Below are 14026 nucleotides of genomic sequence, written 5' to 3'. Positions count from 1 at the left end.
TTAAGTGCGGTCCCCCCCCGTTGCCACGGCAGCCACCCCGTCCCGCGCTTTACGGCGCCGCGCGTCACTGCCGCGCTCCTCCCACCCAGCCCCGTTTCCGCGCTTTGCGGCCCGGCCCGGCCTTCTCCCCGCGCTCTCCAAGATGGCGGTGTCCGGGGTGAGTGCGGCCGCCGCCGCCATCCGCCGCCATCCTCCTTCCCCCGCCGCCCCGCCGCCTCCCCGCCGCCACCGGGGGAACCGCGGGGCACCGGGGATGCGGCCGGGCCGGCCGCGGAGCCGCGGGGAGGCGGCGGGGGGCGCGGATGGCGGCGGGAAGGGAGGGGGGGAGCCCTGAGGGGAACCGGAGCCGGTGAGGGGGGAGGGCGGCGGGTTGGTGCCACCCTCGGGGACATCTCGGGGACATCTCGGGGACATCTCGGGGACCCCCTGCCCCGATTTTCCCCCAAATCCTGCGCGGGTACCCCAAAACCCGGGGGGTTCCAGGGGCTTCGTCCACATCGGGACCCCCGGGGCGGATTTTGGGGGTCCTGCGTCCCCTCAGTGCCACCCCCCGGTGTCACCCCGGTGTCCCCAAGTTCTGGGGACATCTCGGGGACCCCCTGCCCCGATTTTCCCCCAAATCCCGCGCGGGTACCCCAAAATCGGGGGTTCCAATTGTCCCCCAGTGCCCGCCCCACACCGGGACCCCCGCGGCCACCCCCGTGTCCCAAAACTTGGGGACATTTTGGGGGCATTTTGGGGAGATTTGGGGACACTTTGGGCGCCCTGTGGGGACATTTCAGGGACAATTTAAGAGACGTTTTAGGGACATTTTGGGGCCACTCTGGGGATATTTTGGGCACACTCGAGAGCCACTCTGGGGACACCTTGGGGACCCTTTGGGGACACTTCAAGGGACCTTTTAGGGACACTCTGGGGACCCTTTGGGGATATTTTGGTGACACTTTGGGGACACTTTTGGGATACTCTGGGGACCCTTTGGTGACACACTGGGGACACTCTGGTGACACTTCGGGGACACTCTGGGGACCCTTTGGGGATATTTTGGGGACACTCTGGGGACACCTTGGTGACACCTTGGTGACACTTTGGGGACCCTTTGGGGATATTTTGGGGACACTTTAGTGACACTTTGGGGATATTTTGGGGACCCTTTGGTGACACTCTGGGGACACCCTGGTGACACTCTGGTGACACTTCGGGGACACTCTGGGGACCCTTTGGGAATATTTTGGGGACACTTTAGTGACACTCTGGGGACACTTTCGGGATACTCTGGGGACCCTTTGGTGACACGTTGGTGACACTCTAGGGACCCTTTGGTGACACCCTGGGGACACGTTGGGGACACTCTGGGGACCCTTTGGGGACACCTTGGTGACACTCTGGAGACACCTTGGTGACACTTTGGTGACACTTTGGAGACACCTTGGTGACACTTTGGGGACCCTTTGGTGACACCCTGGGGACCCCCTGGTGACCCTTTGGGGACACTTTGGGGACACTCTGGAGACACCTTGGTGACACCCTGGGGACACCCTGGGGACACTCTGGAGACCCTTTGGGGACACCCTTGGGACACTTTGGGGACACTTTGGTGACACTCTGGTGACACTTTGGGGATATTTTGGTGACACCTTGGTGACACTTTGGGGACCCCCTGGTGACCCCCTGGGGACCCCCGGTGCCTCCCGCAGACGCTGTACACGTACCCCGAGAACTGGCGCGCCTTCAAGGCGCTGATCGCGGCGCAGTACTCGGGCGCGCGGCTGCGCGTGCTCTCGGCGCCGCCGCTCTTCCGCTTCGGCCACACCAACCGCAGCCCCCAGTTCCTGCAGAAGTTCCCGCTCGGGAAGGTCAGTCTGCGCCTGAACAACCCCAGAATTCCCAAAAAATCCCAAAAAAATCCCAAAAAAATCCCAAAAAACTCAAAAATCCCAAGATCTGGGGCCTGGGGTTTGGGGGGTTCAGACCCTGCAGTTCCTGCAGAAGTTCCCACTCGGAAAGGTCAGTCTGAGCCTGAACAATCCCAGAATTCCCAAAAAATCCCAAAAAAATCCCAAAAAACTCAAAAATCCCAAGATCTGGGGTTTGGGGGGTTCAGGCTCCCCAGTTCCTGCAGAAGTTCCCGCTCGGGAAGGTCAATCTGAGCCTGAACAATCCCAGAATTGCCAAAAAAATCCCAAAAATCAAAAAAAAGAAACCCTAAAAAACTCAAAAATCCCAAAAAACTCCCAAACTGTGGGGATTTGGGCGTTTGGCTCAGAATTTGAAGTTTTGTGGGGTTTTTTGGTGGTTTTGGGGTATTTTTGGGCTTTTTTTGAGCTTTGGGGTTTTTTGGTGGGGGGGGGATTTCTTGGGGGATTTTTGGGGATTTTTGTGGGGGTTTTTTGGGATTTTTGGTGGTTTAGGAGTTTTTAGGAGTATTTTCTGGATGTTTTGGGGTTTTGGGGATGTTCTGGGGATTTTTGGGATTTTTTTGAGGTTTGGGGCTTTGGGGGGTATTTCTTGGGGGATTTTTTGGGGATTTTTGTGGGGGTTTTTTGGGATTTTTGGTGGTTTTGGAGTTTTTAGGAGTATTTTCTGGATGTTTTAGGGTTTTGGGGATGTTCTGGGGATTTTTGGGATTTTTTTGGGGTTTTGGGGGGTATTTCTTGGGGGATTTTTTGGGATTTTTGTGGTGTTTTTTGGGATTTTTGGTGATTTTGGGGTTTTTGGGAGTATTTTCTGGATGTTTTTGGGGTTTTTGGGATTTTTTTGAGGTCTGGGTTTTCTCCCCGCAGGTCCCGGCCTTCGAGGGCGACGACGGATTCTGCGTCTTCGAGAGCAACGCCATCGCCTACTACGGTTAATTAGTGCCCTAATTAGCTTAATGAGCTGCTGTGCTCCTCACTGGCTGTGCTCTGCTGCCCTAATTAATTAATTTGTTCGTTGATTGATTGATTGATTGATTGGCTCTTTCCTGGAGCTCATTAATGATCCCCTTTTGCTCATTAACGATTTTTCCTGCCCCTTAATGAGTCCCTCCCCTGATTAACCATTCCCCTGGCTAATTAATTTCCCTGCTGCTAATTAATTACCCTTTTGGGTGATTAATTAACCCTTTCCTGGCAGTGAGCATGGAGGGAAGCAGCACCAACTTTATCATTCCCCCATTAATGATCCCCCATTGCTCATTAACGATCCCCTGCATCTCTAACTAGTCCCTCCCCTAATTAAGCATTCCCCTGGCTGATTAATTACCCTTTTGGGTGATTAATTAACCCTTTCCTGGCAGTGAGTACGGAGGGGAGCAGCACCAACTTTATCATTCCCCCATTAATGATCCCCCATTGCTCATTAACGATTCCTCCTGGGCTCTGACGAGTCCCTCCCCTAATTAACCATTCCCCTGGCTGATTGATTGTCCTGCTGGTTAATGAATTAACCCCTTCCTGGCAGTGAGCACGGAGGAGCTGCGGGGCAGCACGCCCGAGGCCGCGGCGGCCGTGCTGCAGTGGGTGAACTTCGCCGACAGCGACGTCGTCCCCCCGGCCAGCACCTGGGTGTTCCCCACGCTGGGCATCCTGCACTACAACAAACAGGTGGGGATGTTTTGGGATTTTTTGGGAATTTTGGGGAATTTTTTGGGAATTTTTCGGGAGTTTCTGGGGGTTTGGGGAAATTTTTGGGGTTTTTTTTGGGATTTTTTGTGATTTTTTAATTAATTTTTTGAATGTTCCCCACGCTGGGCATCCTGCACTACAACAAACAAGTGGGGGATTTTTTTGGGAATTTTTGGGGATTTTTTGGGATTTTTTCGGCAGTTCCTGGGGGTTTGGGGAAATTTTTGGGGTTTTTTTTGGGATTTTTCGTGATTTTTTTAATTAATTTTTTGAGTGTTCCCCACGCTGGGCATCCTGCACTACAACAAACAGGTGGGGGATTTTTTGGGGGATTTGGGGAATTTTTTGGGAATTTTTTGAGGGTTTTGGGGAATTTTTCAGGAATTTTTGGGGGAATTTTTGGGGTTTTTTTTTGTGATTTTTCGTGATTTTTTGGGGTGTTCTTGCATTACAGCAAACAGGTGGGGTTTGGGAATTCCAGGAATTTTGGGTTTTCTTCCCCAATTTTGGGTTGTCCTCCCCAGTTTTGAGTTTCCCTCCCCAATTTCTGGTTCCCCTCCCCATTTTTGGTTCCCCTCCCCAATTTTGGGTTCCCCTCCCCATTTTTGGGTTTTTTCTCCCCATTTCTGGTTCCCCTCCCCAATTTCGTGTTCCTCTCCCCAATTTCGTGTTCCCCTCCCCAATTTTGGGTTTTCTCTCCCCAATTTTGGGTTTTCTCTCCCCATTTCTGGTTCCCCTCCCCAATTTCGTGTTCCCCTCCCCAATTTCGTGTTCCCCTCCCCAATTTCGTGTTCCCCTCCCCAATTTCGGGTTCCCCTCCCCAATTTCGTGTTCCCCTCCCCAATTTTGGGTTTTCTCTCCCCGTTTTTGGGTTTTCTCTCCCAATTTCGTGTTCCCCTCCCCAATTTCGTGTTCCCCTCCCCCATTTCGTGTTCCCCTCCCCAATTTCGTGTTCCCCTCCCCAATTTTGGGTTCCCCTCCCCAATTTCGTGTTCCCCTCCCCAATTTTGGGTTTTCTCTCCCCCATTTTGGGTTTTCTCTCCCCGTTTTTGGGTTTTCTCTCCCTGTTTTTGGGTTTTCTCTCCCAATTTGTGTTCCCCTCCCCAATTTGTGTTCCCCTCCCCAATTTCGTGTTCCCCTCCCCAATTTCGTGTTCCCCTCCCCAATTTCGGGTTCCCCTCCCCCATTTCGTGTTCCCCTCCCCAATTTCTGTTCCCCTCCCCAATTTCCCCTGCCCCTGTGCCGTGCCAGGCCACTGAGGTGGCGAAGGAGGAGGTGCGCCGGGTGCTGGGGGTGCTGGACGGGCACCTGCGAACCCGAACGTTCCTGGTGGGCGAGAGGGTGAGCCTGGCAGACATCAGCCTGGTCTGCGCCCTGCTCTGGCTCTACAAACAGGTGATTTTGGGGAGATTTGGGGGGATTTGGGGCATTTTGGGGGGCTCAGCCTGGTCTGCGCCCTGCTCTGGCTCTACAAACAGGTATTGGGGGGATTTGGAGCATTTTGGGGGGATTCAGCCTGGTCTGCACCTTGCTCTGGCTCTACAAACAGGTATTTGGGGGGATTTGGGGGGGATTTGGGGCATTTTGGGGAATTTTGGGGTATTTGGGGGATTTTGGGGGGGATTCAGCCTGGTCTAGGTGTATCTCAGGCGTATTTAGGATGTCCCAGGTGTATCCCAGGTGCATTTTGGGGATCCCAGGTGTATTTAGGATATATTTGGGGGATCCCAGGTGTATTTTGGGTATCTCAGGTGTAACTCAGGTGTATTTAGGATGTATTTTGGAGATCCCAGGTGTATTTGGGTAACCCAGGTGTATGTAGGATGTATTTGGGGGATCCCCGGTGTATTTAGGATGGATTTGGGGGATCCCAGGTGTATTTTGGATGGATTTGGGGATCCCAGGTGTATGTAGGATGGATTTGGGGATCCCAGGTGTATTTTGGGGATCCCAGGTGTATTTAGGATGGATTTGGGGATCCCAGGTGTATGTTGGGTATCTCAGGTGTAATTCAGGTGTATTTAGGATGTATTTAGGGTGTATATTTGGGTAACCCAGGTGTATTTAGGATGGATTTGGGGGATCCCAGGTGTATGTAGGATGTATGTTGGGGATCCCAGGTGTATGTTTGGTATCCCAGGTGTATGTAGGATGGATTTGGGGGATCCCAGGTGTATGTAGGATGGATTTGGGGATCCCAGGTGTATTTAGGATGGATTTGGGGATCCCAGGTGTATTTGGGTAACCCAGGTGTATGTAGGATGGATTTGGGGGATCCCAGGTGTATGTAGGATGGATTTGGGGGATCCCAGGTGTATTTAGGATATATTTTGGGGATCCCAGGTGTGTTTGGGTAACCCAGGTGTCTCCCCAGGTGCTGGACCCCGCCTTCCGCGGCCCCTTCGGCAACGTCACGCGCTGGTTCCTCACCTGCCTCAACCAGCCCCAGTTCAAGGCCGTGCTGGGCGAGGTGCAGCTGTGCCAGCGGATGGCGCAGTTCGACGGTGGGCACACCTGGGCACACCTGGGCACACCTGGGGGGCACTGGGACACACCTGGGGACACCTGGGCACACCTGGACACACCTGGGGGGAACTGGGACACACCTGGGGGCACCTGGGGGGGACTGGAACACACCTGGGGGCACCTGGGCACTCTTGGGAACACACCTGGGGACACACCTGGGTGCACCTGGGCACACCTGGACACACCTGGGGGGAACTGGGACACACCTGGGCACATCTGGACACACCTCGGCACACACCTGGGGGCACCTGGGCACACCTGGGCACTCTTGGGGGGGTGGGGACACACCTGGACACACCTGTGAATTTTAGAATAGTTTAAAGGGAGATTCTTGAGGTAAGAAAGGGGCAGAGAAAGTGAATTTCGGGCAAATTTAAAAGGGATTTTTTGAAGTAAAAAACCCGAGTTTTAAGCTAGTTTAAAAGCGATTTTTTGTGGTAAAAAAAACCCCAAAAAACGGCGATTTTTGGGGCGATTTTCGCCCGGAAAGCCCCAAAACTCTCCCTTTTTTTGCTGTTGGGAGCAGCCAAGAAGTTTGCGGAGGGGCAGGCGCGGCGGGAGAAGGAGAAGGAGCCCCCCAGGAAGGGGGAGAAGGAGAAGGAGCCCCCCAGGAAGGGGGAGAAGCCCCCCAAGAGGGAGGAGAAGCGGCCGGAGCCCGAGCAGGACCTGGACGAGTGCGAGCAGGTCCTGGCAGCCGAGCCCAAGGCCAAGGACCCCTTCGCCCACCTGCCCAGGAGGTGGGGGCACACCTGGGGGCACACCTGGGGGGGTTTGGGGACACCTGGGGGGGTTTGGGGACAGCTGGGGGGGTTTGGGGACACCTGGAGGGGGTTTGGGGACACCTGGGGGGGTTTGGGGACACCTGGGAACAGTTGGGGACACACCTGAGGGGGATTTGGGGCACCTGGAGGGGGTTTGGGAACATCTGGGGGGAGATTTGGGGGGTTTGGGGACACCTGGGTGGGGTTGGGGACACCTGGGACACACCTGGGGACACCTGGAGGGGGTTTGGGGTCACTCTGAGGAGTTCATGGTCACTCTGGGGTCACCCTGGAGGTTTTGGGGTCACTCTGAGGAGCTCAGGGTCACTCTGGGGGTTTCAGGGTCCCTTTGGGGTCACTCTGGGGGTTTTGGGGTCACTCTGGGTGTCCGTCTGTCCCCCCAGTCCGTTTGTCCTGGACGAGTTCAAGCACAGTGGGAACACAGAGGGGACACGGAGGGGTTTGGGGTCACCCTGGAGGTTTTAGGGTCACTCTGAGGGGCTCAGGGTCACTCTGGGGGTTTCAGGGTCCCTTTGGGGTCACCCTGGAGGTTTTGGGGTCACTAAGTGTCCGTCTGTCCACAGTCCGTTTGTCCTGGACAAGTTCAAGCGCAAGTACTCCAACGAGGACACGCTGGGGACAGGGGGACACTGAGGGTCTTGGGGTCACCCTGAGGGGCTCGGGGTCACTCTGGGGGGCTCGGGGTCACTCTGGGGTCACTCAGTGTCCGTCTGTCCCCCCAGTCCGTTTGTCCTGGACGAGTTCAAGCGCAAGTACTCCAACGAGGACACGCTGGCCGTGGCGCTGCCGCACTTCTGGGAGCACTTTGACCGCGAGGGTTGGTCCCTGTGGTACTGCCAGTACCGGTACCCCGAGGAGCTGAGCCAGACCTTCATGAGCTGCAACCTCATCACCGGTGCGCCTTCCTCCTCCTCCTCATCCTCATCATCATCCTCATCATCATCCTCATCATCATCCTCATCATCATCCTCCTCATCCTCCTCCTCCTCATCCTCATCATCATCCTCATCATCCTCATCCTCATCATCCTCATCCTCATCCTCATCCTCATCCTCATCATCATCCTCATCATCCTCATCCTCATCATCCTCATCATCATCCTCATCCTCTTCATCCTTCATCTCCATCCCCACCCTTCCCATCCTTGTCCTTCCCCACCCCAAGGAGCTCCCCCAGACCTTCATGAGCTGCAACCTCATCACTGGTGGGCCTTCCTCCTCATCATCCTCCTCATCCTCACCCTCATCCTCCTCCTCATCTTCATCCTTATCTTCCTTCATCTTCATCCTCACCATCCCCATCCTTGTCCTTCCCCACCCCGAGGAGCTGAGCCAGACCTTCATGAGCTGCAACCTCATCACCGGTGCGCCTTCCTCCTCATCCTCATCCTCCTCATCCTCATCCTCATCCTCCTCATCATCCTCATCATCTTCATCCTTATCTTCCTTCATCTCCATCCTCACCATCCCCATCCTTGTCCTTCCCCACCCCAAGGAGCTCCCCCAGACCTTCATGAGCTGCAACCTCATCACCGGTGCGCCTTCCTCCTCCTCCTCATCCTCATCATCATCCTCATCATCATCCTCCTCATCATCCTCATCCTCATCATCATCCTCATCCTCTTCATCCTTCATCTCCATCCCCACCCTTCCCATCCTTGTCCTTCCCCACCCCGAGGAGCTGAGCCAGACCTTCATGAGCTGCAACCTCATCACTGGTGGGCCTTCCTCCTCATCCTCATCATCATCATCCTCATCCTCATCATCATCCTCATCTTCATCCTTATCTTCCTTCATCCTCACCATCCCCATCCCTGTCCTCGTCCTTCCCCACCCTGAGGAGCTCCCCCGACCTTCCTCCTCCTCCTCCTCCTCCTCCTCCTCCTCCCGGCCCTTCTTCCCTCCCTTCCCTTTTCCTGCTCTTCCCATTCCAGAGTTTTCCTCCTTTTCCCTCTTTTCCTTCAATTTTGTCTCCATTTCCCCTTTTTTTCTCTCCATTTTCCCTGTTTCTCTCCCTTTTTCCTTTTTTCTCTCCCTTTTCCCCTTTTTTCTCTCAATTTCCCCTTTTTTCTTTCCATTTCCCCTTCTTTTCTCTCCCTTTTCCCCTTTTTTCTCTCCCTTTTCCCCTTTTTTCTCTCGCTTTCCCTTTTTTCTCTCCCTTTTCCCTTTTTTTGTCCCTTTTCCTCTTTTCCCTCAGTTTCCCTCTCCTTCCCTCTCTGCCCCATTTCCTCTCCCTTTTCCATCCATTTTTCCTGTTTTTCCCATTTTTCCCTCTCTTGGAGATATCCCAGCACCTGCACAAATCCCTTTTTTCTCCTTTTCTCCCACTTTTTCTCCCTTTTTTCTCACTTTTCTCTTTTCTCTCACATTTCTCTCCTTTTCTCTCCTTTTCTTTCCTTTTCTCTCCATTTTTCTCAGTTTTCTCTCCTTTTCTCACTTTTCTCTCAATTTTTCTCCTTTATTCTCCTTTTCTCTCCTTCTTTTTTCTCTTTTGTCACACTTTTCTCTCTCTTTTTCTCATTTTCTCTCACTTTTCTCTCAATATTTCTCCTTTTTTCTCATTTTCTTTCACTTTTCTCTCAATTTTTCTTCTGTATTCTCTTTTTCTCTCTTTTCTCTCCTTTTCTCTCTTTTTTGTCTTTTCTCTCACTTTTCTCTCCTTTTTTCTCATTTTCTCTCTTTTTTTTCTCCTTTTCTCTTTTTTTTCTCCTTTTCTCTTTTTTTTCTCCTTTTCTCTCACATTTCTCTCCTTTTCTCTCCTTTTTTCTCCTTTTCTCTCTTTTTTTCTCTTTTCTTTCACATTTCTCTCCTTTTCTCTCACATTTCTCTCCTTTTTTCTCATTTTCTCTCCTTTTCTCTCTTTTTTTTCTCATTTTTTTCTCCTTTTCTCTCCTTTTCTCTCACATTTCTCTCCTTTTCTCTCACTTTTTCTCCTTTTTTCCCATTTTCTCTCACTTTTTCCCGTTTTCTCTCACTTTTTCTCCTTTTTTCCCCTTTTCTCTCACTTTTTCCCGTTTTCCCCGTTCCCCAGGGATGTTCCAGCGCCTGGACAAGCTGCGCAAGAACGCCTTCGCCTCGGTGGTGCTGTTTGGGAAGGACCACGACAGCAGCATCTCGGGGGTCTGGGTGCTGCGGGGGCAGGAGCTGGCCTTCACGGTGAGAAAATACAAAAAAAACAAAATTCCCAAAAAAAAACCCTGAAAAAATCCATGGGGTGGGGTTTGCAGGGCGAAAATCACAAAAACTCCCATGAAAATACCCCAAAATAGCCCCAAAATACAACCTGTGGGTGCTGCAGGGGCAGGAGCTGGCCTTCACGGTGAGAAAATACAAAAAAAACAAAATTCCCCCCAAAAAAATCCGTGGGGTGGGGTTTACAGGGCGAAAATCACAAAAACTCCCATTAAAATACCCCAAAATCCAAGCTCTGGGTGCTGCGGGGGCAGGAGCTGGCCTTCACGGTGAGAAAATCCAAAAAAACCAAAATTCCCCCCAAAAAAATCCGTGGGGTGGGTTTACAGGGCGAAAATCACAAAAATTCCCATGAAAATACCCCAAAATAGCCCCAAAATCCAACCTGTGGGTGCTGCGGGGGCAGGAGCTGGCCTTCACGGTGAGAAAATCCAAAAAAACCCAAAATTCCCAAAAAAAAACCCCTGAAAAAATCCGTGGGGTGGGTTTACAGGGCGAAAATCACAAAAATTCCCATGAAAATACCCCAAAATCCAAGCTGCGGGGGCAGGAGCTGGCCTTCACGGTGAGAAAATCCCAAAAAATCACAAAATTCCAAAAAATAACCCCAAAAAATCCATGGGGTGGCTTTTGCAGGGAGAAAACCCCAGAAATTCCCATTAAAATATCCCCAAATACCCCCAAACCCTTGGGAATTCCGGACTTTCACGGCATTTTCACTGAAAATACCCTTTTTTTTTGCAGTTTTCACAGGAAAACTGATATTTTCTCTCCCTAATTCCCATTTTCCCCGTTTTTTGCCCCATTTCCCAGCTGTGCCCGGACTAGCAGGTGGATTACGAGTCCTACACCCGCCAAAAACTCCCCAAAATGCTGTTTTGTATGGGGTTTTCTCTGGGAATATCAGATTTTTTTGCGGTTTTCACAGGAAACTCAGTATTTTTTTTAACAATTCCCATTTTCCCCGTTTTTCCCCCCATTTTCCAGCTGTGCCCGGACTGGCAGGTGGATTACGAGTCCTACACCTGCCAAAAACTCCCCAAAATCCTGTTTTTTATGGGGTTTTCTCTGGGAATATCAGATTTTTTTGCGGTTTTCACAGGAAACTCAGTATTTTTTTTTAACAATTCCCATTTTCCCCATTTTTTGCCCCATTTTCCAGCTGTGCCCGGACTGGCAGGTGGATTATGAGTCCTACACCCCAAAATCCCCCTGAAACCCTTGGGAATTCTGGATTTTTATGGGGTTTTCTCTGGGAACATCGGATTTTTTTGCGGTTTTCACAGGAAACTTGGTATTTTTTTTAACAATTCCCATTTTCCCCGTTTTTCCCCCCATTTCCCAGCTGTGCCCAGACTGGCAGGTGGATTACGAGTCCTACACCTGCCAAAAACTCCCCAAAATCCTGTTTTTTACGGGGTTTTCTCTGGAAACATCAGATTTTTTTGCGGTTTTCACAGGAAACTCAGTATTTTTTTAACAATTCCCATTTTCCCCGTTTTTTGCCCCATTTTCCAGCTGTGCCCGGACTGGCAGGTGGATTACGAGTCCTACACCCCAAAATCCCCCTGAAACCCTTGGGAATTCTGGATTTTTACGGGGTTTTCTCTGGGAATATCAGATTTTTTTGCGGTTTTCACAGGAAACTCGGTATTTTTTTTAACAATTCCCATTTTCCCCATTTTTTGCCCCATTTTCCAGCTGTGCCCAGACTGGCAGGTGGATTATGAGTCCTACACCTGGCGCAAGCTGGACCCCGAGAGCGCCGAGTGCCGGACGCTGGTGACGGAATATTTCAGCTGGGAGGGCGAGTTCCAGCACGTGGGCAAGCCCTTCAACCAGGGCAAGATCTTCAAGTGAATTTGGGCTGAAATCCCGGGATTTTGGGGCTCAAATCCCCGGGTTTGGAGCCCTTCAACCAGGGCAAGATCTTCAAGTGAATTTGGGCTGAAATCCCGGGATTTTGGGGCTCAAATCCCCGGGTTTGGAGCCCTTCAACCAGGGCAAGATCTTCAAGTGAATTTGGGCTGAAATCCCGGGATTTTGGGGCTCAAATCCCCGGGTTTGGGGCCCTTCAACCAGGGCAAGATCTTCAAGTGAATTTGGGCTCAAATCCCGGGATTTTGGGGCTCAAATCCCCGGGTTTGGGGCCCTTCAACCAGGGCAAGATCTTCAAGTGAATTTGGGCTGAAATCCCGGGATTTTGGGGCTCAAATCCCCGGGTTTGGGGCCCTTGGAGATCTGAAAGTGAATTCAGGTTCAAACCCCAGGATTTTGGGCTTAAATCCCGGGATTTTGGGCTCAAATCCCAGGATTTCAGGGCCCTTCAGCCACTTCAGGATCTTCAAATGAAATTTGGGCTGAAATCCCAGGATTTTGAGCTGAAATCCCAGGATTTTGGGCTCAAATCCCAGGATTTTGGGCTCAAATCCCAGGATTTCAGGGCCCTTCAACCACTTCAGGATCTTCAAGTGAAATTTGGGCTCAAATCCCAGGATTTTGGGCTCAAATCCCAGGATTTTGGGCTCAAATCCCAGGATTTCGGGGCCCTTCAAGCACGGCAAGATTCCCCCTGGAATTTTGGGCTGAAACCCCGGGATTTCGGGGCCCTCCAGCCCCGATCCAATAAAGAATCTGGGACAGGACGAGACTCCGGAGCGGTTTGGGGTTTTTTTGGGGTGGATTTGGGGCGTTTTGGGCCATTCCAGAGGGTCCCGAGGGCTCCAGGAGATGATCCGGAATCCCGAATTTTCCATAAACTCCCCCAAAATCTCCGCTCGGGGGGAGAACCGGGAGCGCTCCCGGAATTTTGGGGGGTCCCGGGGCGATCCCAGCCCCGTTGTCCCCAAAAAATCCCAAATCCCGGCGGATTTGGGGCAGAAATTCCGGAATTTTCTGGGATTCCCCCCCCACGTCTGGGGGGCTGAGATTTGATTGGGGCTGGGGGAGGGGCGGTCCCAGTATAAACCAGTAACGGCCACCAAAACCAGTTTGGGGCCCGCCCCTCCCCCCGCTTCCTTCCTGGGCCTCCCCTCCCCCCCCAGCGCCAGATGTGGCCGCGCCCCTCCCCCACCCCCGCGGCCACATCTGGATCCAGTTCAGCCCCAGTTTAATCCCAGTTTGGTCCCAGTTTAATCCCAGTTCAGTCCCAGTTTAATCCCAGTTCGGCCCCAGGCTGGATCCAGTTGGGTCCCAGTTCAGTCCCAGTTTGATCCCAGTTCAGTCCCAGTTTAATCCCAGTTTGGTCCCAGTCTGGATCCAGTTGGGTCCCAGTTTGGTCCCAGTTTAATTCCAGTTTGGTTCCAGCTGAGTCCCAGTTCAGCCCCAGTTCCTCCCAGTCCATCCCAGTTCCTCCCAGTTCAGCCCCAGTTCCTCCCAGTCCATCCCAGTTCCTCCCAGTTCAGCCCCAGTTTGGTCCCAGTTTAATTCCAGTTTGGTTCCAGCTGAGTCCCAGTTCCTCCCCAGTTCCTCCCAGTCCATCCCAGTTCCTCCCAGTTCAGCTCCAGTTCCTCCCAGTCCATTCCAGTTCAGCTCCAGTTCCCCCCAGTCCATCCCAGTTCCTCCCAGTCCATCCCAGTTCCTCCCAGTTCCCTCCCAGTTCCTCCCAGTTCAGCTCCAGTTCCCCCCAGTTCCTCCCAGTTCCCTCCCAGTTCCTCCCAGTTCAGCTCCAGTTCCCCCCAGTCCATCCCAGTTCCTCCCAGTTCCCTCCCAGTCCATCCCAGTTCAGCTCCAGTTCTTCCCAGTTCCTCCCAGTTCCTCCCAGTCCATCCCAGTTCCTCCCAGTTCAGCTCCAGTTCCTCCCAGTTCAGCCCCAGTTCCTCCCAGTTTCTCCCAGTTCCTCCCAGTTTCCGCCTTTCCGCGGCCGCGCCCTCCTGAGTCACCCCCGGGGGGACACCGGGGACACCGGGGACACCGGCCCAGG

At 52.7% G+C, this 14026-nt stretch overlaps 1 protein-coding gene across 1 annotated transcript; it reads left to right on the top strand.

The window, feature by feature from the left end:
• Nucleotides 1-106: 106 nt before the first annotated feature.
• EEF1G (eukaryotic translation elongation factor 1 gamma) lies at nucleotides 107-12754 on the top strand. The gene is made up of 10 exons (XM_077789693.1): nucleotides 107-157; nucleotides 1698-1856; nucleotides 2784-2847; nucleotides 3442-3584; nucleotides 4857-5000; nucleotides 5980-6109; nucleotides 6658-6868; nucleotides 7636-7808; nucleotides 9944-10068; nucleotides 11806-12754. Exons 1-10 carry the CDS (start codon nucleotides 143-145, stop codon nucleotides 11962-11964), a joined length of 1323 nt encoding a protein of 440 aa, XP_077645819.1. The 5' UTR covers nucleotides 107-142; the 3' UTR covers nucleotides 11965-12754.
• Nucleotides 12755-14026: the final 1272 nt, after the last annotated feature.

Source organism: Lonchura striata, chromosome 36, assembly GCF_046129695.1.
Source record: "Lonchura striata isolate bLonStr1 chromosome 36, bLonStr1.mat, whole genome shotgun sequence".
NCBI classification, from domain to species: domain Eukaryota; kingdom Metazoa; phylum Chordata; class Aves; order Passeriformes; family Estrildidae; genus Lonchura; species Lonchura striata.
The sequence above is the reverse complement of the archived record's forward strand: the minus strand, read 5'-3'. Positions and strand labels throughout refer to the sequence as shown.